The 23251-nt window shown below is 36.9% G+C and overlaps 1 protein-coding gene and 1 pseudogene across 1 annotated transcript in view; both read right to left on the reverse strand.

Annotated features, from left to right (window-relative positions):
* Acad11 (acyl-CoA dehydrogenase family member 11) overlaps positions 1–23251 on the reverse strand; it is an 87071-nt gene that overhangs the window by 58220 nt on the left and 5600 nt on the right. The window contains exons 2-8 of the mRNA XM_010625599.2: positions 15864–15963; positions 13091–13216; positions 11523–11684; positions 9868–10032; positions 3732–3873; positions 3276–3397; positions 1377–1484 (exon numbers count right to left, since the gene is read on the reverse strand). Coding sequence (XP_010623901.1) covers positions 1377–1484; positions 3276–3397; positions 3732–3873; positions 9868–10032; positions 11523–11684; positions 13091–13216; positions 15864–15963 — 925 coding nt within the window. The remainder of the gene's footprint in view (positions 1–1376; positions 1485–3275; positions 3398–3731; positions 3874–9867; positions 10033–11522; positions 11685–13090; positions 13217–15863; positions 15964–23251) is intronic.
* On the reverse strand, positions 21491–22100 carry LOC104863147 (annotated as a pseudogene).

The raw sequence follows: 23251 nt of genomic DNA on the forward strand, positions 1-23251 counted from the left end.
GGATTACTGGCAAGTTTGAGGCCAGCCTGGGCTATATAGTGAGGTCAAAGACAGCCTTGAACATACATACATAAATAGTGAGACCTTGTTTCAAGAAACAAAGAAAGAAGCAAAAAAGGTAAAATATGAAGCAAAACATGGTTGTTGTGATCACAAATATCTGTTTACAAGATGAAAAGTGAAAAAGTGCTACAGTGTTATGCCATGGGTACTTGCAGCTTAGTCAAAAATTTGGGGGTCAGCATTGTAGTACGTTCAGGGAGTAAGGCAGGTATGATCGAAAAAGGCTGTTTGATGCCTCAGAAGGCTCCACTAATGGAGAGACATGGCTTTAAGACACTTCTGAGATGTCTGAATAAAATTTCAGGAAATATGACTGTAAGAAAGCAGTTTTTCTAAATTCATAAGTAACCTTATATAACATAATATTAAATAAGCACATGTAAATAGCTTTAAGTACTAAGAGTAAATATTTGAGAGTTTTATCTGTATCTTTAAAAAGTTATACATTCAAATTGGCAAAAACTACATTTTTTTTCCTCACTGAGTTTATTGGTCCATTTTAGGTATACAGTACAGTTACATTCATCATTGGGATCTTGTACCTTTACGTGACAGGTCTTGGTTCTCATTTTCCCCCCTTGTCCCTGCCCTCCCTTCACCCCTCCTCCCCTCCCCCTTTACAAATACTTTATTTCTATTTTTTCACTTTCTCATGTCTTTTTCTTTTCCCTATTACCTTTCCCCTACCCTTCCCACTTTCCCTACACCTTTAGCCCTTTTCTTCCTATTTCACATGGTCCATTATATCATTAGGATCTTATGTACTATTATAGTTTATTCACACCAGAGAAACTATTCAGTATTTACACATGTGTGACTTATTTATTTCACTTAGGAATATATCCTCAATATGTATCCATTTTCCTATGAATGAATCTCATTTCTCATTCTTTGTGGCTGAGTAATATTCCATTTTAAATCATAAATTTGGAAATTTTCTTTATATTACAGATCAATTTATTTATTTATTTAATGGTACTGGTGACTGAGCCCAGGATCTCACACATACTAAGCAAGTGCTCTACTGAACTACCCCTTTAGCCAAGTCAATTTTTCTTTAGGCATACAAGAGACTTACCAAAAACCACCATGATTGGCAATAGCAATTCTGGCAAACGCAATACATACAATTTCTAACCCCTAAGTTTATATCTAATATTTTAGATATTATCATATCTAATAATTATTTGTTAATTAAATGAATATACCCTGTTGAATCTGTTAAGTGAACAAAATATACCCTCCATGAACTTATTGAAACATAACTAATCAAGGCTTTCATTTGAGTTAACCCAAGGAATCTGTTTTTCTTACCTTTTTGAGAGTTGTAATCCAGTTTCTGCCAGAGGTTGTACAGTATTGGCAAACAGAAAGCTATCTTTAGATGAATTATTTCCCAAAAGATATCTATTATATACTCCCTATAAGTAAATTAACATAGGGTAATTAAAAGTCATTGAAAATTTTCCTTCAACTATATAATCAGTCTTTCAGCTATGTAGGGAACTAGATTCACAGGGTAAAGATGTAAATTAGATTAGCAGTGCTGTAAACTTACATGCAAAGTAACTATACCCTTGTAAGTTGAAAGATGAACTCATATCAGGTAGTTAGAGCACTCTCAACTAGCAGAAGTGTAACTGATAACCAAGCCAAACTTGAAAATGATCTCAGAAGTTACCTAAGACATCAAACCTACAAGGTACATCATTTTTAATAACCACTGCCTTCCTTTCACAGTGGGGGGGGGAGTTAAATAAATGATAATGAGATAAAACAAAATAAAACTATAAAACCAAAGAAAGCAATGAGATGACTTCTAATATTTAATCTCACTTGGAGAGCATTAATTTAGGTAAAAGTGTCTTTTTTTGAACAGGGTTAGCTGAATGCTAATCAGTCTTTTTCATAATTCTCCATTTCTGTAATTCCAGCCACTACATAGCTAATGATACACATTTTAACTTCAGTCATAACCAGTGTCAAACTTTTATTGAAATGAAAGCCATTTTAAGTGTAAATCCTATTTGGTGTCTGATTTGGGAAAACTGATGATATAGAAATGTAACTATTTTGAGAAACCTGTTTGTTCAATACGATTGTCACTCATCCATTCCTCCCTTTCTTCATTCATTCAGGGACAGGGTCTCACTATGTAATCCAACATGGCTTGGAACTCCTGAGGAAGCTCATTCATGAACCTCCTGCCTCAGCCTCCCAAGCGCTAGGATTACAGATGTGTGCCATCATGCCTAGCAACATGATAAACTCTTAGAGCACAGAAAAGCTGTAACCTTATTTCTTAGAAGACACTGCAATCATTCATGGATAGTATAAATTCTGAGGACAGGGAAAAAATAACCATAATTTTCTTTACTCCTTCTTTCCCATTCCCCTTTTTTCTAGAATCTCTTATTTACTATTCTCCTAAATCTTAGTCTTAAGGAATAACCTGAATTTCTTAAACTCATTAAGATTCAAAGTACCTAGAAACTAGATTAATATAAGAAGGCATTTGTTTAGATTAAAATGTAATTGGAAAAAAATTTATGCTCAATTTGTTCTCAAAATTAATCACATGAATAAGATATAGAATATGGAAATTTGTACTCATTTATTTACTATACAATATGCTAGGTACTGCGCCAGCCTCTGAAAATTCTTCTTTCATCATTAGCCCTGATTAATAAAGATCTTTTTAGTCTGAGACAGAGATTCAAAGATCAAAAGATCTTAGTTTGTATAATGGATATCCAAGAAATGGCCAATTCTCACATGATTTTTCTTTATTTTTGTCATTATATATTTTTGTCTCATTTTTCATTTTATAAGCTTATTACAGAAAAAAATGATAATAAATTTTGCTACTCAAGTTTTTTCTTACTAAAGTCCTATTCTGGAGCTAGGTGTGGTGGCGCATACCTGTAATCACAGCACTTGGGAGGCTAAGGCAGGAGGATCACCGTGGGTTTGAAGCCAACCTGGGCTACATAGTGAGTTCAAGGCCAGCCTGAAATACATAACAAGACCCTGTCTTGAAAAAAAAAAAAAGTGCTATTCTGCAAAATCTAGATTTATCCATACCTACTACTCATCATTCTGTAATGCAAAATTGTCTAAGGATAAAAAAATTAACACCCTCAGACCAGAAAATATTTTTAACACAACAATAGTAAATATTGGTAAAATAAATATTTAAAACAAGTTTTTACCTGTGCTATTCCAGCCAATTTAAAATATGAAAGGGCAAGAAAGAAATTCCAGTTAGGAAGATTTGGATTAATCCCCCTGCAGCGGCAATATATTGAAATCAGTTCTTCCATTGATGGTATCCCTACAAAAACAGCATATAATTGTAACTTTCATAAAAATATCATGAGAAATATTTCAAAATGTTATAATAGAGCATATACATGTAAGACAGAATATAATAACCACAATCCATACCACATGACATTTTCAAAATATTGATCTGAAAAGGACATATATACAAAAAATATTTCATTGATAGTTACTATAAGTGGAATATTAAATTCAAAAATTAAAATGAATTAGAAATATTTTCAAGCAAAAAAAATATCTAAAATTGTAATATAATTTTTTAGTTTTGACAATAGCGGAGACAATTTTGTATTAAGGGCAACTGAAAAAGCATAACGCTTTTGTACCTATACTTTCCTGGATATGAGAACCTTGGTTTATCATTGGAAGTTTCCTTGGCCAAAAGTAGAACAGAGAAAGATGAGCTAAGTCTGACAAAGGATGACCAATGGTTGACAGCTCCCAGTCCAGCACTGCTATAACTCGAGCCTGTAATTAAAAATAAAGATCTATAACATATTAAAATTTAAAAAATTAAAATAAGAATACAGATGAAACAGGATTCATTCAAAATCATGTTTTTCACTAAAAGCCAGTATGAGGCCATAGATTACAGGCTAGGGAAAGTGGTACATCTCATTTATAAAATAACCAATTTAGCCTTCATTAGGTAGCGCCACATCCTGTGGTTTCATTACTGGCCATCAGATCTTCTGTATTTTACTTTACCCAACCTTATTATCTCTATTAATGAGCTAAGGCAAAAGCAGCTGAACTGCTCACCTGAAAGTAACTTTAGCAAAGAAGAAATTCTAAGAAGTAATTATATGTCAAGAATTCATGTATAGACCCGAGTGTAGTGGCACAAGCCTGTAGTTTCAGCACTTGGGAGGCTGGGGCAGGAGGACCACCATGAGTTCAAGGCCAGCCTGGGTTACACAGTGAGTTCAAGGCGAGGCTGAACTACATAGTGAGAACCTGACTCAAAAAAAAAAAAAAGTATAATTAAGTAATTATTCTAGTGATGAATGTAACTGCATAAAAATATTATACCATTATGACAGTAATACTTTTGAGACAGCACCTTGTTAAGGGGCCCAGGCTGGCCTCAAATACTTCCTGTCTTGGCTTCCCAAGGGGCTGGGAAGTTAGTGTTCCACAAACTCGGTGATCATATTTTTAAAATAGTTATTTCATGTGGCAAATAAAAAAAAAAAACATACTTTCTAAAAAGATACTTTCTGTACAAACACAAAATTTACCATTATATAACACATTATTATAAAAAATCATTATGTAATTTGGAACCAATAGAAGAGAAAGCTTTCCTCACTCTAGTTTGTAACAACATGCACCTAGGGGAATATATATACCTTCAAAACACAGAGCAATGTAAATACAAGGGGAAAATTTGCAGAATAGTATATACATATAATATATCTTATTTTTGTGCCATGTGTGATAGTACATAGAGGGCCAGTGACATGGACAATAAAAAGAAATTTACTAAGATCAGAATAAGAAAAATGCACTGTCAAGAGGGACAGCAGGCAGTTGCTAAGGGAGGAGTCACGTCATGAGGGTGAGAGATTGGGGTTTTTATAAAGGCTTGAGAATACAGAAAAAGGGTCTAGGCAGAAAATCTATATACCAATGTACCAATTTTGTTTTTTCCAGTACCGGGGATCAAACTCAGGACCTTGCACTTGTGAGGCAGATTTGGCACAACTGAGCTAAATCCCTGGCCCTGGACAGCAAATCTAGATACCTCAGGAATGTTCTATGTATTTTCAAGTTGCCAACTGAAAAAGCTATTTGCTGAGGTCTTACAGAAGTCTCTTTAGTTTCAGATTAGGTGATCTACACACATGAACTCTTTGAGGGAAGATGGGTCAGGGTTTGGTGGGAGGAGTGAATAGGTCTTGTATCTATGTTTATCATGCTGTTTTAGTCAGTATTCAGGCAGTGTCTCATGACTGCACAGTATGTGCAAGGCTGTGTCAGCAGAGAAGCTTTGCTGCTTAGAATTTTAACCCTTTGTCACAACATCTTGTTTAAAGAAAAAGGTTATCAATGAATATTCACAGTTGGAAGGATATGCATTATGCTGATAGCAATAGTTCCATTTCCATGAACCGAGGCAGGAGCAATGAATGAGGCACAGAGATTTCTGTTCTGAGGAGTGACAGGACATGAAAGGCTCCTCCAGATGCCATGATGTGGATAGGCTGTAGGGGCCAGGAGGAGACTGCTGTAATAACTTAGGTGCATAACCCAAGCCAATACAACAGTACAGCCCATTTGGGCAATGCCAATTACTGGGTTTCATGCCTCTGTGAACTCTGTGTGCTTGTACTCCTTTGCTTCTCTGGCAAACTTATACCTATTGCTGTAGTTTGTGGGAAACTATTGGCTTTGAAATAGGCAGAACCATATTTAAGTCCTAGTTCTGCCATTTACTAGCTACGTAAGTCTGTAAAGTTATTTAACCTCCCCCAGAACCTCAATTTTCTCATCCATAAAACACATGTCTTATATAAGGCTTGTGTAAAGAGACAATGAATGAAGGCAGACAGCTTATCTGTCCTGTCAACCAGTTCCTAGCAAATCACGTGGCACATAGTAGGTGGCCAAGATGTATTCAAGTAAGTACAGAGCCTGCAATAAAAATTTGCTATGGAAAAAAACCCAAAAACTGGCTAGTCCCTTCTCCATGACTTGACTTTATAAAACCTTTTATTTCTGTGGTTATAGTACATTATAAATTACTAAATTACATGCATTGTCAAGCTATATAAAAAACAGATGCACTTTTCTCTTGTAGCATTCTATTTGTTATATATGTTCCCAACATCCAAAGATGACACATTTCATTATACTATAAATGTTTACTTATTTTTAAATGAAAATTAAGGGTTTTCTGAAGTATCAAGATACCTGAAAGATTTCTTTAGTAATTAATAAAAATGATCAGTCAGAAAAGTTGATGGCTCATCAAATTGCATAAATTAGTGTTTATTAATTAGCAATAATTAGAATCCTGTCAACACCTATGTATCTTTGTGGCTATAGAAAGCTTGGCATAACTTTTAGTGGGTGAGATAAATATTTTTTATCCATCTTTATGGAGGTGAAGAACTTACTAAAATTATTTCGATGGTTTTTCCAAAACCTCAGCACAATGAAAAGCTTTTCATCTTCTTATCTTCCACACAGAGGTTAATTTTTCTGTGTTTTTCACATTATTGAATTCTATTAAGTATGTGTATTACTTTTCAAAGCAAAAGAAACATGTAATTCATCAGAATAAATAGTAGATGAAAGCAGGGAATGAAATAATATAACAATAAGTATGAAGCTAGGAGTAAGATTTTACATAACATTGAATGTCATAGGTCATATGTAGTTAAGGGAGCCAGTAAAGTTTATCATGAGTTTTCTAATTAACAGAATAAAGCAAGAGACATGGCCACACAATACTTAAGAGTAGTGTGTGTAAACTGTAAACAACTCAGCTGATCAGGACTTCTTGGGGCCGGGGATTTAGCTTAGTGGTTCCACTGCCTGCCTCTAAGTGCAAGGACCCAAGCTTGAATCCCAGTACCAAAAAAAATAAATAAATAATAAATAAATAAATAAATAAATAAATAAATAAACAAACAAACAGAGAGAGAGAGAGACTCCTTGGCAAGGAGGCTTAATAAAAATGTCACCCAACAATCCACATGAAGGGGATATTGTGTAGAGGGCTGAAGTCTTCCAGAATATGAAGTCCTCAAGGGACAGGTGATGCCCGGAAAGCAGCTGTGTTGGAAGGTGACTAGAAGGAACAGGAGTGAAGTAGAAGGCAAGACCTGTTAAGAGAGACAGACTAGAAGAGGACTAGCAACTCGTGACCTGAAGAAGAAAGGAAAAGATCTGAAAAAAGCAATTTTAAAAGTCACCGAGTTTATTGAGATGAAGTTTTAGTTTAGATGAAATTATGAAGCAAGTTATCATGACCAAGTTCAGAAAGTACATAATGTCAAGGGCTAAAAACATTCTGGAATAAATGGCCCACAGTCAGGGAACTTCATAATTTTCATAATACTTGCATATTTATACACTCCAAAACCATTAATTAAATTGGTAGTAAAAAAGGTAGCATTTGAAATAATGGATTATGACCATGTGCCCCTGCGGGGTAAGAAGCAAAATGAAGTCATGAAGGGCTCCTACAGTCTAAAGAACAGTGAAATTTATAGCATCTCAAAAGAGGTATAAAGAACAAAGGAACAGAATATAAAGAGGAAGATAAGGGACTTCAATGTCTAAATCACTAGAGCTGACCAGTTTCAGTAATAAAGAACAAAGGAACAGAATATAAAGAGGAAGATAAGGGACTTCAATGTCTAAATCACTAGAGCTGACCAGTTTCAGTGGATAAGTAGTAAGCACAGGGGGAGGAATACAGCATCAGATGTCTGTGGGTCTGAGTTCAAATCCTAAGTTTACCACTATGGTGGACTGCGTGTTTGCGGACCCCAAATTCATATGTTGAAATGCTAACCCCTAGTAAATGGCATCAAGAGGTGGGGCCATTGGGAGGTAAGGAGGTCATGAAGGTGGAGCTCTCATGATGGGTTTAATGACCTTAAAGAGGCATTTGGAAAAAATATCAATAACATTTTCCAGGAAAAGTTTCTTTTTCAAACATTGCAGTGGCATGTTGTACAGCTAAAATACTCAAACATGCTTCAAATACTTTACAAATAATTAACCAGAGACTACAAAACTGAGTAATATGTTTTTGTTTTGCTCTACCCTTTAGCAACTTTGTACTGACTTACCCCATAAATTCCTGGAAGGTTTGTCATCTAAAACTACTTTTGTTTTGTTTCTTAATTGTCGTTCTGGTGATAAAAATAAAACACTGCTTTCGCTTAAAAAACAAATTTTAAAAACCTTAAACCTTACAGAAATATAATTATAAGTCCTCTCTAATTCCATCTCCTCCAAAACAGTTTTAGTGCATATTATGAAAGATTTACTTATATCTTACTATTTCTCTAAAGAATACAGAAAAAATTCAGGATTTATTAGTGCCATTAACAAAAGATACACAAGCATCCTCCTTTCTCCTTCCCTCCATCCCTCCTCTCCTTTGTGCAGCACTGGGGATTGAACCAAGGCTGTGCAGTGCTGGGGACTGAAATGAGAAAGTTCTGAGCTCCATCTCCGGCCCTTTTTAAATTTTTATTTTGAGACTAGGTCTCGCCAAGCTGGACTCGAAGTTGCAATCATCCTGCCTCAGCCTCCCAATTAGCTGGGATCATGGGTGTCTATGACCATACTGGCTAGATTTAGATTTTTTGAGTTAATCATAATGCAAAGGCCTTGTACATCAAGTACAAACCATAAATCAAGTTTTGAATTTTGATGTTTTCCTGGGATTGTGATAAAAAGTACAATATTCTCTTTCACAATGCTAGGCAGTGGCAGTGAGCTGCAATCTGGTCCGTGAAGGTAAACGACTGCTCCCTCTATGCACAATGTATTGCTAACCTGTAGTATTTGTAGGTTAGGATAGAAAATTCATTTTAAACTTATAATAAGTTTATTAGAACACAACCCCACTATAAACTGAGTATCTATCTATACATAATTTTAGTATCCAAACTAACTTTTATATAAAAAGTTTTCTGTTCTGCTTGTAAGTGTGCTCACATAGGGTTGTTATTGGACTTTCAATTAATATATTACTTTGCATTATGACAATGTAATTTCTAATGGTATTTTCTCCTGTACTTTTCCTAGGAGAAGGAATATGAAACCCAGAAGTATAATACATAAATTTAGAGTAACTCCTTTTTATGTAAAAAAAAAAACAAAACAACTTTTTAACATTGTAAGAAAACTAATGAACCCCCAAAATCCTCCTCTAAGAAGTAAGATTCAGGAAACTGTAAATCTTTGATTTGCTTGTGTTCTTTATGAAGAATACACTGTGTACATTTACACAGACTAAGTTTACAATAATCTTGTGCAAGTCTTTTGAAGCCTCAAAAGAGGCTTCTGGAATTCATTCTTCTCTGTGCTTCTAATAAACAAATTAAAAATTCTTCATGATGTGGGACAAAAGAAGCCAAAGAAATGTAAACAGAATAGAACAAAAGAGCAAAAACTGATAATCTTGACATTCTAAGAAGTAGAAAAAAGCCTTCTTTGAAAACAGGGACATACATATAGAAATTCCAAATCCTTTTTAAGTAGTCAATAAGACACCATTAAAATTAACACCCAGCCTTAAAGATAGGCAGCTGCTTAAGCAAGAAAACCTGTAGGATTTATTTCGAGAAGTTTGAACCTGAAGACAGCCATGAGCTGTGGGGATACATCGGGGTTGAGCTGGGCTCCTTCAGTTCTTGGGGTGGAGGGAATATCTACTTTGTACTTGTGGAAAATCAGATGTACTCGATTTATTGTAACCAGGGCTTATAGTACCTCTGTAGGGTGGAAAACTACGTTATCGAGTTTGAAATCTCCATGAACCAAATTCTCCTCCTCATCATTATCCGGCAAGTTTTTCGTGAGCCATTCGGACAGCTGTTTCATGGCAGGGACGTCCTGATGAGCTGAAGCCTGATACTGGTTTGTCCAGATAGATACCTGAAAGACACAAACAAGGAAAACAGAACTGAAAGAGAAATGTAAAATTCAGCAATTCTAAAATTAAAACAAATTCGATTATGTAAAATTTTGTTGCTGCTAGAATGGTCAAGAAAAATGCCTAGATGCAAAGATTACATCAGGCTAAAATCTTAAACATTTAAGACTCTCATCTATCTAGTTTCATTTTACTTAACTTTTTATCAGAAAAAAAATACACACACAATGACTTCGGCATCAAGAGATGTGGGTTATAATATTTATTCAGGAACTATTTTGTGGAAGACACACACTTAGGAAATTTCTGGAAAGAGACACAAGAAATAAGTAAACCCTGAGAAAGGAATTATGGAGTCTAGGAGGATGAGAGTTCCTTTTTTTTTTTTTTTTTAATTTTAATACTCTTTACCATAGAATATCCACAGAATCTTCTAAATGTACTATGGATATGTGTAGTGCAAAGGCTTTCAATCATTCTTTGAATTAAAAGTAAGCAAATTCCTCTATTTTCAAGAGTCCTCCAATGAGTAGAACCATATTATTTATCTGCTTATATCTCCCATTTTCTTATCTATTCTGCTCAACTTAATGCAATAAGCAAAAACCTCTATCTCTGGAATCTTACTGACCTAGGTTTAAATTATGTGTAAGGTTTAAATTACATACTTGTGCATTCCTTGTTTAAATTATATCTAAGCCTGTGTGTTTCAACTTCCTCACTTGCAAAATGGGAGTAATAATACCTGTGCTTTATTGCTGTAAAAATTAAAACATGTCCACAGCTCACCTAGGACAGGACCTGGCTTATCATACACGTGCTGTAAAATTTAGTTCTCTTCTCTCCTCAGCATCCCCAAAATGACATGCTTACAAAGAGAAAAATGCCCATACATGTTTGGTCTTGCTTTCCCTTGATTGAAATGCTCACTGCCTCTTCCTTATCATTCTGAATTTTGTGTTTCTTTAAATAGTTATTGTAAGACACACTTCTCCTAGGAAGTATTTCTTATGCAAGGGCATACTAGTCTCCACTTTCTGGATGCACATCTCTTGCGATAAGCGTAAAGTAAGTATTACTAAATTATACCATTTTCAAATTTCAAGTACATGAGTTTCATGTAGAAGTCTCTCAGAAATGATCAGAGTTCATTTGGGGGAAGAACCTATCTCCATTTTTAAAAAAATATTTAACAGTACTCAACAAGAATTAAACACCTAGGAAAACTTAATAAACGTCTGCTAACATAACTTAGAAAACTGGGTAGAAAACACTGGTAAATTAAGCGAAGATTCTGAAACAGGACCTTTTGCTGCATAAACCTTAACTAAGGCATAAGATTATTTTATGCTAAAAAGAAGTCAATCTGAAGGATAATGTAAAAATAGGAGTCTCAGAAAACTATACAATAGGTTTTTATTTTGACCAATAATATACAGAATGTTGTATTTTTAAGAACTTAGAAAAGTAGTTTTTTATATGGATGCATTACCTGTCTTTTGCAGTACCCCACGCCTGTTCCATATCCTTCCAGCTGCAATGATCGTATGTTCAAGGAATGTAACCGAGCCAGCGTTTCTATCATGGCCACATAGATGGCTGAGCGTTCTGCTGGGCTAACTCCAGGAAGTGTGAAATCACGAAAGATTCGACCCTGTGGAAGCGATTATAACAGGCAATTTAAATGTTTGGCACCTGAAATCAATACTTTGTGGAATATTTGAGAAAAACATTCATTTGTGAAACATGTCAAAGAATACGTGTACCAAAGGGTAAATATGAGCACATGCAAAGATGAACTTGAAGGACAAACTTGAATTTTATAAATTTAAAAAATTTTATAAATTAAAAAAAGCAATTTGAATTTATTTTTTATAGTTTAATCATTTTTTCTGTTGTGTAGTCAGTTTCTGTCCCTACCTTCTGGACATTTGGTTATTGCCATTATAGGTAGCTCTTTACTGCCACCTGGAGGAAGAGTTAAGAATCAGGCTTTAAAAAGGAACCCTGCTCCACTGCTGGTGGGAGTGCAGATTGGTGCAACCATTGTGGAAATCAGTATGGAGATACTGCAAAAACTAGGATTAGAGGTCCCATTTGACCCAGCTATTCCCCTGCTACGTATCTTCCCAAAAGAATTTAAAGAATCATACCACAGTGATACATGTGCCACTCATGTTTATGGCAGCACAGGTTATAATAGCTAAAGCTTGGAAACAGCCCAATTGCACATCAACTGGAGACTGGATAAAGAAGGTGTGTGTGAGTTTGTGTTTATAAAATGGAGTACTACTCAGCCACAAAGAATGAGAAATTAGAGACATTTATAGCTAAATGGATGCACATTGAGGCCATACTCTGAAGTGAAATAAATAGGATACGCTTGTGTAAATACCCAGTAATTTCACTGGTATGAGAAACTGAAAGTGGTAAATAAGGATCAAAATGTTTAATAGATAATATGAAATAGAGAGGAAAGGTCCAAAAGGGGTAGGAGGAGGAAAAAAAGTGAAAAGAATAAATATGAAAAAAGAAAAAAAAACAAAAAGTATTTGTAAATAGGGAGGGGTGAAGGGATTGAAGGGAGGGCAGGGAATGGGGAAAAAATGAGAACCAAGATATACTATGTAAAGGTACAAATTCCCAAAGATGAATGCTATCATGTTGTATACCTAAAATGTACCAATAAACTTAATGAATAATAATAAAGAATCCATCAATGTTTCCTAATTATTAAATTTGTTCTTCAGTCATTCCATTTCTCCTAATTGTATGTGCAGAAATTGAAACAAAATTTTAAGTCCTTGCAAAACAAACAGATTAAAATATTGAATAAATTGTTATTTATGAATATAATAAACCTCCAATTAATAAAACAGTATCATTAATTTCTTATTTTTAAATTTAAATTTTTATTTATTTATTGGTACTGGGAATTGAATTCATGGCCTTGTGCTTCTGAGGCAGGTGGAGGAACCACTGAGCTAAATCCCTGGCCCCAGTATAATTAACTTCACAGTTAAAAATAAAAGCAAAAACAAAATAAAATTGTTAACTCACCTGCACATGTTCCATCACATAAAATTCCGTTCCAATGACAGAAGCATCACTGCAGTACAGTAAAGGCTTGGGAACAGGAAATCCAACAGAAAACAAGGTTTTCTGGACTTTAAATTCTCTATCAATCTAAAGAGCATGTGGATTATTAAGAATCAAAACAGAAATTTAGTAACTGCTTGTGAGCTAAGCTAACATTAAGACTAGAAATCAGTTGTAAAATAGTGTCAATGAATAATCGAGAGGATGACAGAAATAATTTCTTTCACAATGGAATAGAATCATAATAATTAGAAATTAGACTAGCTCTAAAAAATGATAATTTAATTAGGGTAAAACGATGGCCGCTTGGATGGGGTTTAATCCTGGCTCTGGACATGTGAAGTCAATAGTTTCTGATTGTTGCCCAATTGGGGTGCAGGTTCCTGATGTCCTAAACAAAGAATTGAGCACAACACCCATAAGTAGCAGTAAAATCAAAAGCAAGATACATTCCACAGGGTGGGAGCAGGTCGGTGAGAAGAGTTCAGACCCACAGAGGCTTGGTGTCAAGAGTTTTAAACCTTAGGCTTTGGAGTATAATTGAGAGTTTGGACTGAGATAGACTCCTGCCAATGACCAGTTTGACTTAGCCCCTCTGTGTGTGGGGTGGTCCAAAGCCCAGGGGTTTGGAGGTTGGGTCAAATATACATACTCAGTGACATGGTAATTAGGGATGGGTTGGACAGGGTACTTTCTATGGTAAGCTAAGTTCCCTGGTTACTATTCCCATTACAATTAGAACTGAGTATCCCAGTCCTAAGCTAAAGTTAAACACAGAAGGTAGATCTAGTTCTAGAAAGCAGGCTTCAAGGCAGGCCTGCCCTTTTCTATTTTTCTTGCCTTTTTCTTAGCTCATGGCCACAGTATTTCACAGGTGTTCAACTGTATCAACTTCCTTTTTTCTCAGCAGTTCACTGCTGATTGGCTTGCTCTCATTCTTTCATTATCTCCCAACAGGGTAGAGACAAGTCTCTTTTAGGACTCAACCACAATCAGCTTCAGGAGCTGGGGGTGACAGATGAGCTACAGAAAGAGAAATCTGCAGATTAAAGAGGGGATAAACTTCCAAGGTAGGAGTTTGGATCCTCCCTGGTACCTGGGGCCAATGTGGAGCTCAACGTAACTACAGGGAAAGTAGGCAACTAGAAGCAAACAGGTCCAGAAGCAGGAGCCCAAATAAGATAGAAGAAGCTGACCTCCTTAGCCTGGGCAGATGCCTGGGCCTATCACAGGGGCAGAGCTGTGATACGGGCCAAGAAAATATGACTCTCCACATGAAAAGTCATCTTGCTCCAGACTCAGGTGATGGTGACTGGCCATTTCTAAGAGTGGAAACCATGCAGTTCACCTTACATCAGGGAGTAAAGCAGTTACTTCTGCAACAACTGGAACATGAAAGTAACTAAACGCAAGTCCAAGGGAGAGGAAAGCCAGCATTGCCAATGGCTATAGAAGGGAATGTTTATAATCACCCTGGTGCCAGGAAATGAGTGGGGCAAGAGCAGAAAGGGAGGCAGAGGTCAGGGTGTGCGTGTGTGTATGTGTAGTGCTGGGATTGAACCAGGTCCTCACGTATGTTAGACAAACACTCTACCACTGAACTACACCCCCAGCTAACAGGTACAAAGTGGATGGCAAAGTAGGAGCACTGCTTTTTAAAATGAAGATTCTGGAAAATCCATGAAGTTAAAACAAAGTGTTCTAGATCCTTAGAGCTACACTTAGGCTGAGAACATTATGTTATGTTCTGACTTGTTCTTGTAGGATGCTATCAAGGAGAGAACCAAGAATTGCTGCTTAGAAACATTTCATTATTGTTTACTTGGGCATAAATCCATGGGGATGGGTGCAGATCCTCATTTAGCCATGCCATGTTAAGATTTAGTAGTTACCCAATTTTTTATATTAAGCATCCAAATTATATATTTCTGGGAACATAATGGGACCAAAAGTTGATATCTGCATTTTTCTATTTTGTGGTATTAATCCCATCTCACAGTGTTTGCTTCTGAGTAAGCTGGGCCTGGCAAACACCAGTTAGACGTGATTGCAATAACACCCTAAATACGCGAGTGCTGATTCATGTTTTCAGAACTTTGATTTCCATAGATAATACCTATTTTTGCAAATATAAAAACTTGGCTTAAACTTTTTTGATCCACATATGATATTTGTACAGATTTATGAGATTTAATTCATGTATAATCGAGTAGTGATCAACTCAGGGTAATTAGAAAAACAGTTCTTAAAAATGTTTACAATTCTCAATGACAAGTCTAATATTAGAGAATGCTATAAAATGCTTATTCACATCTTTCTTTTTATTGCCAGATTAGAGGACTATCATAGCAAATATCTTAAAATAATGTAGCAAGTAGATATTGTTATTAGATATAATAAACATGTAACAGAGACAAAACATCTAGAAATTAGTATTGAGAACTCACTGGCTGATTATACTTCTAGCTAAGGGTGCAGGGAGGAATCAAATCCAGGAGAGGACTAGGTGTGGTTCAAGATTAGAAGCCTAAAGATACCCCAGATTTGAACCTCAGGTCCTTTTTAAAACAAAAAGGTATACAATTTAATTAGCAATAAGATGAATATTCTATTGTTTAATAGCTATATAATCACCTTTAAAAACAATTTAAATTGTTTATATGTATATAAAGTCATTTATCGTGAAACAATTCTTTCATTATGACAGAATTTACATTATATTTATATGCCATACCTTATGCGCTTTGGGAAGAAGTGAGCCTGGTGGTTTTTTCCTGAGTACATATGCTTGAAAGCCCTTCTGTAGATAAAAGGTTGGATTGGACTGTCCTGATCTACATAAAAGTAAAGAAAAAGTTAACTGTAAAAATATGTTTTCTTCCTCAAATCCTACTGAAATGCTAGAAGAAACAGGAAAAGAAAATAAATCCATCTCGATGTTGAAAAGCCAACAGGGATGCTATCAGCAGATCACAGCATGAGCATTTGGGTGATATTAAAACAGATGGCAAAGCTGGATGTAGTGGTCCATGCCTGTAGTCCCAGCTTCTTGGGAGGCTGAGGCAGGAGGGTTTAAATTCAGGGCCAGCCTGGACAACTTAGTGAGACATTTTTAAAAATAAAATCTAAAATAAGGGAGAAAGGTTGGGGATGTAGTTCAGTGGTAGAGTGCTTCCCTACCAAATATGAGGCCCGTGTTCAGTCCCCAGTCCTGCAAAAACAACACCCCCAAACCAAAACAACAACAACAAATACACGGATGGCAACACACTGGCATGAGAGAATCTATAATCCCATGGGTAGGAGAGTGGACCTCACCCCTAATTGCAAATCATGTTCTATCAGAAGCATCCCTAGAACAATGCCTATATATACATTTAAAAAAAAGGCTTAGGGAAGAGGTTGTAGGCAGTCAGGAAAGAATTAATGGATGCTGGAACAGCCCCCCTCCTAGAGCCATAACCTTCGCAGGTGTCACCAAGACTAGAACCTGAATACAGCTCTGTACAATGGGAGTCAGAAGTGAGATTCCAAAGTGGGCAGCTAGCCCAGTACAGTGGTGCCCTAGGTAATTCACAGGCATGGGGCACTGGCTTTCCCTGTTAGGTGAACAGAAATCACATGGTCTAAGGACAAACATCCCAGCTAATGAAACTATTCAATCTATACTTTTATTTCTAATATGGACAGTTAAGAATCTCTCAACTTTTGGAGAATCCAATAGTACAAAAGAGAGACCCTGAACAATATAAATGGAAGATTCAACCCTAGAAGTATTGGGTAAAAGTGGAAAATAAAAGTAACCTTGAAGTTTCTCCTCAGGATTTCACCCTCCATCCAGCGTCCAGTGGACTTCACCCAGCTGCTCCAGCGTCTACACCTTTCTGCCACAGGCCAGGCACATGCTCCCCAGAACTCTTATCAGAGAGCACGGTTCTTGGCTCCATCTTTTCTTCCTGGATGGGTGCCTTTTATCACAGGAAAGTGAAGGCAACTGCCAGGAAATAGGACCACCTGAAGTTATGCTGTCTCCAGTGACATGGGGCAATTTAGCTGTGATGTTGCCAAGACCCAGGTGGCAATTATTTTCTTTTAATGTCAAATGACTGGATGCATTTTTGATGATGTAGATCTCTAGCCATATATGAAGTACTTATCTTTCATGATAGTAAATAATCCAACGAAATATAAAGGAAAAACCAGAAGCTTCTTATTAAAGATGAGGCTGCCATATGATCCACTAAGGCCAATCTTAGGTATCTATCCAGAGAACTTAAAACACAAAATTCACACAAAAACTTGTACATAAATTTGTTCACAGCAGCACTATTCACAATAGACAAATACTGGAAACAACTCAAATGTCTATCAGCAAGTGAAAGGAAACTGTGGCAAGAATATTAATTAGCCATGAAGGGAATGAGATGCTAATACACGCTAGAACCCGATGTGCCTTGAAAACACACTAAGTGAACGAAAACATTCACAAATGTCTACACATTGTGTGGCTCTATTACTATGAAATGTCTGGATTAGGCAAACCTATAATGACAGAAAGTAATGACTCTGTCTCAAAACAAAAAATAAAAACAAGGCTGGGGATACAACTCAGTGTGAAGGTCCTGGGTTAAATCCCTGGCACTGGAGGGGAAAAAAAAAAAATTAATGGCTGCTAGAGGATGCAGTAAGAGGGAACTGGGAAGTGTGGTTTCTTAGGGAGGTGACAAAAATAGTCTGGAATTAGATGGTGATGACGGCTGCAAAATATTGTGAATATGCTGAAAACAAATGAAGCACACACTATAAAGCTGCTAAAATTATGAATTTTGTATTATTTGTATTTCAAAAACAACCAAAAAGTTTTAAATTCTTCTTCTGAGGAAATATTTACCATTTACCAGAGTTGTAATAAAACAAACAACAACAAAAAAGGCAGAAGCCTCCTCGTATTGGATGATAATCACCAATATTATCAATACAACAATAGCTAAATTTAACCACTCCAAGTGCCAGGCTTTCAAGTAGCCTGGAACTATGGATGTTCTCACTGTACGAAACATCACTGAGCCAACAGTTATAACTACTCTTGAGGACTTGAACAAGATATTTGGTGCTACAGTAATTTTTTCATCTATATCCTAAAAGGTGACACTTTTGATTTGTCCAACCTCCATTAACAAATCCAGAATCTTTTCCTTGAGGAATGTTCAGCTAGGAATGTTCACTTGGTTGGAGATAACTCTGACTAGGTATCAATTTTACAAGACTCTAACAGTCACCCTTTGTGCTGGTTCACTGAGAAGCACATAAAGACAGGGAATGCAGTTTGCTGGCAGGGCCACAGCAAATGAATTTCTTCAGCAGAATCTCATAGCCATCTTGCAGCAGCCTAGGGTTTACTCTGTTTCCCCTGTGCCCTCTCTAGGACTTGAAGTTTACTTAGGCTTCTATACCAAATAGTAGACAGCTTAAAAGCAACAAAAATTCATTTCTTTCTTTTTTTTTCTTTTTTTTTTTTTTTTAGTGCAGTCATGACTATTCCAATGAAACAACGCGACTGTTTATACCAAGGAGCCTCAGACCTTTACCATCTACTTTGACAATCAGCTCAGTGTGCACATTCAGGCTTACGAAATAGAGTGAGCAGTGATGAAGGATAATGCTCTGTTTAGCAAATGTGAACTCACAGGCATCCCCGTAGCACTCCTTAGATTCTACAGGTTGAAAGTGTGCTACTGATGCCAAAGCTTCTCAAAGGTGTCTGCTGTAGGTAAGAGATCAGGAAAGGAGAAAAAGATTTAAAGCCCAATGATGTGATATTTGAGCATGAAAAGCAATGAGCCTATGACGATGAGGCACAAGAAGTGAAACATTCCCTAGAAGTTGCTCAGATTGTAGGTATTCAACAGGCCATGGTGGCAGGTGATGAGTGACATCACAGATGAAGCCAAGTGCAATGGAATTACAAAATGGCTGGTCAAGAAGCAGATTACTGAGAAAATAATTTAACACCAGCAGATACAGAGCTGGAGAAGGCCCCAACCCCCATAATATCACAGTGCCCAGAGAGCAGACACCATGGTAAGTGCTTTGTGAGAGGCTTCCTTAGGAGTGGGTGCATGGTTCTTCCAGTGGAACCATGATTATAAAAACAAACCAAGCCAACCAAAATACAATAAAAAGTTGGACTATAGGGCTGGGGATTTAGCTCAGTGGTGTTTCTCAGTGCCTGCCTTGCAAGCACAAGGACCCGAGTTCGATCCCCAGTACCAAAAAAAAAGTTGGACTATGAACACAGTTGTGACGTTTGAAGGACTCTTGATTTGTAAAAAGTTATTTTTGTGGCTTTAAAAAAATCATATTTTAGTGGCTGGGGATTTATCTCAGTGGTGTTGCCACCTGCCTCGCAAATGCAGGGTACCGAGTTTGATCCCTGGCACAAAAAAAAAAAAAAAAAAAAATCATACTTAAAATGCTAATGTATGACTAGATGTTTTGAACATCTGACTATATATAGGGAAAAAGTATGCACTGCACTTTACCCATATGCTAAGTAAGTAGAAAATGCAATTCATGTCATAGAACAATGTATTTTTAAATTGGAACCATTGGGGGGAAAAAGTCCAGTGCATTTGCTAGAAGACTGCCCCTCCTTAGCCCCAAATACCTACTGCTTCCCATTTCCTCTCACGCATAGTACTGCTACCTTGAGACCACCATTACTGGTCACACTGTGCTCTTCATCCTGGTTTATGTCATTAAGACAAGAAGCCCCAAATCCCTGATACCACCTGTCTACTGCATTGCACTTCCCAAAAGGGTCTGCACATCCCCTATTTTGTCTTGTTCTCTCACTCAATTCCCTCACTCTTGATGTGCCCCTGGCCCCTGGCACTCATGGTCTTTCATAATCCCACATACCCCTAATATCTTCTCCGAATAGAACGTTCATCCTCTTGCTCTGAATCATGAATGTTCCATGAGGACCCTGTTTCCTCTACAAGCTTTCTAAGTAATACATGTTTCTTCCACATCTGTTATCCAGTGGGCCTAGAGATGAAGTGTATGTGTTCTTCCTGATGCCGATTGCCACTTCCAGACTTCTCGTTCTTCCTGTTGTTTAAATGCTTTCCACCTTTGAATCTCTGACACCCTCTACTCTTTTAGTCACCTACTACCTCCCAGATTATTCCTCCTCATTTCTTGAGGGTTGCAGCTTGACTCACAATTACTCTCCTTAATGCTATTCCTACATTGTTAATGATTTCAGGATCCACGTAGATATCCCTTCTAACATTCAAGCCAGTCAGTTCCATCCATTTTTTTCCTCCTCAAAGACTATGTCAGCACTCATTCTGAGTTATTAGGAACCTAGTAAATATCAACCATTCAAGCACTATATAACCCTACTCTAAGCATTTATGTCTCTGATCTCCTATTTTTCCACTCACTTCTGTTAGCAGCTTGGTTCCAATAATCCTTCAATCCTTGGGCCTACATTCATCTCACCTCTCCTCATCATTTTCTTCCTTGACTAGCTCAAATTTAGTGGTAAATTACATAACTGTTCCCTTGTACATCTTTAGTACACTTCTCTTCTCACTTAATGGCATCTGCTTGGCAAAATTATCTTCCTTCTTAAATTCAATTCTCTACCTGTACCCATATGACTAAAACTAGGCAGAAGAAGAAATACACAACCATAATTTTTGTTCTGGGTTAGGTTCCTGAGAAACAGACCCTCAGGAAAAAAAAATGTGTACAAGTGACTAAAGGAAATCTTGGAAAACTAATAAGGAACTGGAGGAAGCACAGAGAAAGCCAAATAAGGATATGCTGTAAGATGAAGTTGCTTAGAGGATACTGTAAGCCTGATCTCAGAGGATGTGTATGTAGGGGTTGGGGTATAATAAGATGTATGTGTCAGGTACACTCAAGAGTTCTCTCATCTTTGAAGTGAGGATGATGGGGATTTAATATTCCTGAATTGGTTAAGGGCCACCTCAAACATTACAACATTCAGGACAAAGGATGCTCTAATAGCCCAAGGACAGTTCAGAAAGAAAGAAAGAAAGAAAGAAAGAAAGAAAGAAAGAAAGAAAGAAAGGAAGGAAGGAAGGAAGGGCAAAGCAAAGCTGCTGGCTATTGCAAATCCAGCACAGCTCAATGTGAACAGAAACAATAAAAACAGGATCTGAGAAAAGCCTCAGTAATGTCTATCTACTAAGTACTTTTTTTTCACATGAATGACCATGAACCTCAAAGGGAATGCCATTTGGCAATCTTATTTCCTTAGCCCATTCATCTCCCAATAAATAACAGTTAAAATAAATGAAGTATTCAAATGACATCAGTCCCGTTTGTCTAAAATCCTGGTGTGTGGATGACAAGCAGCAGCCAGTTATGACAAGTGATAGATCCAAGGTAACCGCCAAATCCATTAACATTTTTCCATTTCTAAACCATCCCTAAAGAAAATCATAAATGGGGTCACACCATCCTCACGGTAGTCCAGAAGAGCAACTAGGCCATTTGGATTCATGTTTGCACCAATAAAGAACTGATAGCTTTTGAAATAAGTAAGGATGTGCTTGATTTGCTCTGCAACCCATCATAAAAGGTTTTACTCTTTCTGGTCTTCGTCCTTCAAGTTTGCCTGTGATGGATTTCATATAAACTTTGATGTACTTCTTGTAGGCCTCTTTTGTGAAGCTAGCTTCCTACAAGTGGTGGCTCATGACAATATCCACAGCAGTGACTACTGTGCTTTGGGTACCTTCGTCCTCCAGGCCTTCAGCGGAGGCATTTCCACCAATGAGCGAGTCATCAATGTTACCCTTTGTTCTACTGACCATCTTGCCCTTCACCTCCAGGCAAAGCCCACCTGATATCTCCCGGATCTTGTAAATGTCGGAGAACATCTCATCGTGGCTGATGAGGTCCAATAGATTATCATAATGGTGGCTGAAGGGAGATGTAATCAAGCTATCTTAGCAGGAGCCCAGAGCTCAGAGAGATCACAGAGCAACCTGAGCTGCACAGCAGGGGCGGTGGTGGGAGGGAGCAAGCATGACCTTTTTTAAAAAAAACACACACAAAAAAAGCCTTCACTTGGCCACTCTTTTCCCTTTCTAAAAATGCTCTTGGTTCTAATTCTCCTCCATTTCTTAAATCCAATTTCAATCAAATTTTCATTCTTGTCTTTCCACTGAAACTTTTTCAAAGACGTTAATATAAGCTATGATTCTCCCATACTTCTCTGACCATTCCCATACATTTTTGTAGGTTTTTTTTAATTCTTTAACTCTTTTTTTTTTTTTCAGTACTGGGGATTGAACTCAAGTCCTTGTGCATGCGAGGCAGGCAGTGAGGCTGAGCTAAATCCCTGGGCCAATTCTTAAACTTCTTAAAGCTGAGGTACTATGCAGGGATCTCTAAGCTTCTGCTTTAGGTAAATTTATATTCTAGGTAAGCTCTTTTATCTCATAGCTTTAAATGCTGAGTCTGTCAGTGACTACCAAATTTATGTCTAGTCCAGACCTCTGCCACGATCTCCAGACTCATATCCAACAGTTGCTGCACATACTCACTTGAATATCTAAAAGGCACCTTGAAACTTAACAATACAAAACTGAATGTCTAATCTTTTCCTTCTAATCTGTTTTTTTCTATAATCACCTTTCCTTCATTTCAGGATAACGCCATACTTAAAGTTTCTGCGGCAAAAATGGAAGATTCTTCGTCCAGTCCTTTCTACCCCATATTCTAATCAATATGTCCTTCAAAATACACCAAGACTGTGACTATTTCTCACCTATTCTATGCTATCTCATGGGTCCATGCAACTAGTATCTATCTACTAGAACATTATAATATGTAGTCTTGCTTCTGCCTTTGCCCTCTTCAGTCAACTCTCAACACCAAATACAAAGATTCTGTTAAAGAAAAAAAAAAAAAAAGAGAGAGAGAGAGAGAGAAGTCATAGCTGGGCATCGTGATGCATTTCTATAATTCCAGTACTCTATGAGGCTGAGGCAAGAACATCACAAGTTGGAGCCCAGCCTGGGCAATTTAGTGACTTAGCAAGACCCTGTCTCAAAAAAAAAAAAAAAAAAAAAAAAA

The sequence above is a fragment of the Fukomys damarensis genome, unplaced genomic scaffold (genome assembly GCF_012274545.1).
Source record: "Fukomys damarensis isolate Sample0158 unplaced genomic scaffold, DMR_v1.0_HiC HiC_scaffold_37, whole genome shotgun sequence".
NCBI lineage: Eukaryota > Metazoa > Chordata > Mammalia > Rodentia > Bathyergidae > Fukomys > Fukomys damarensis.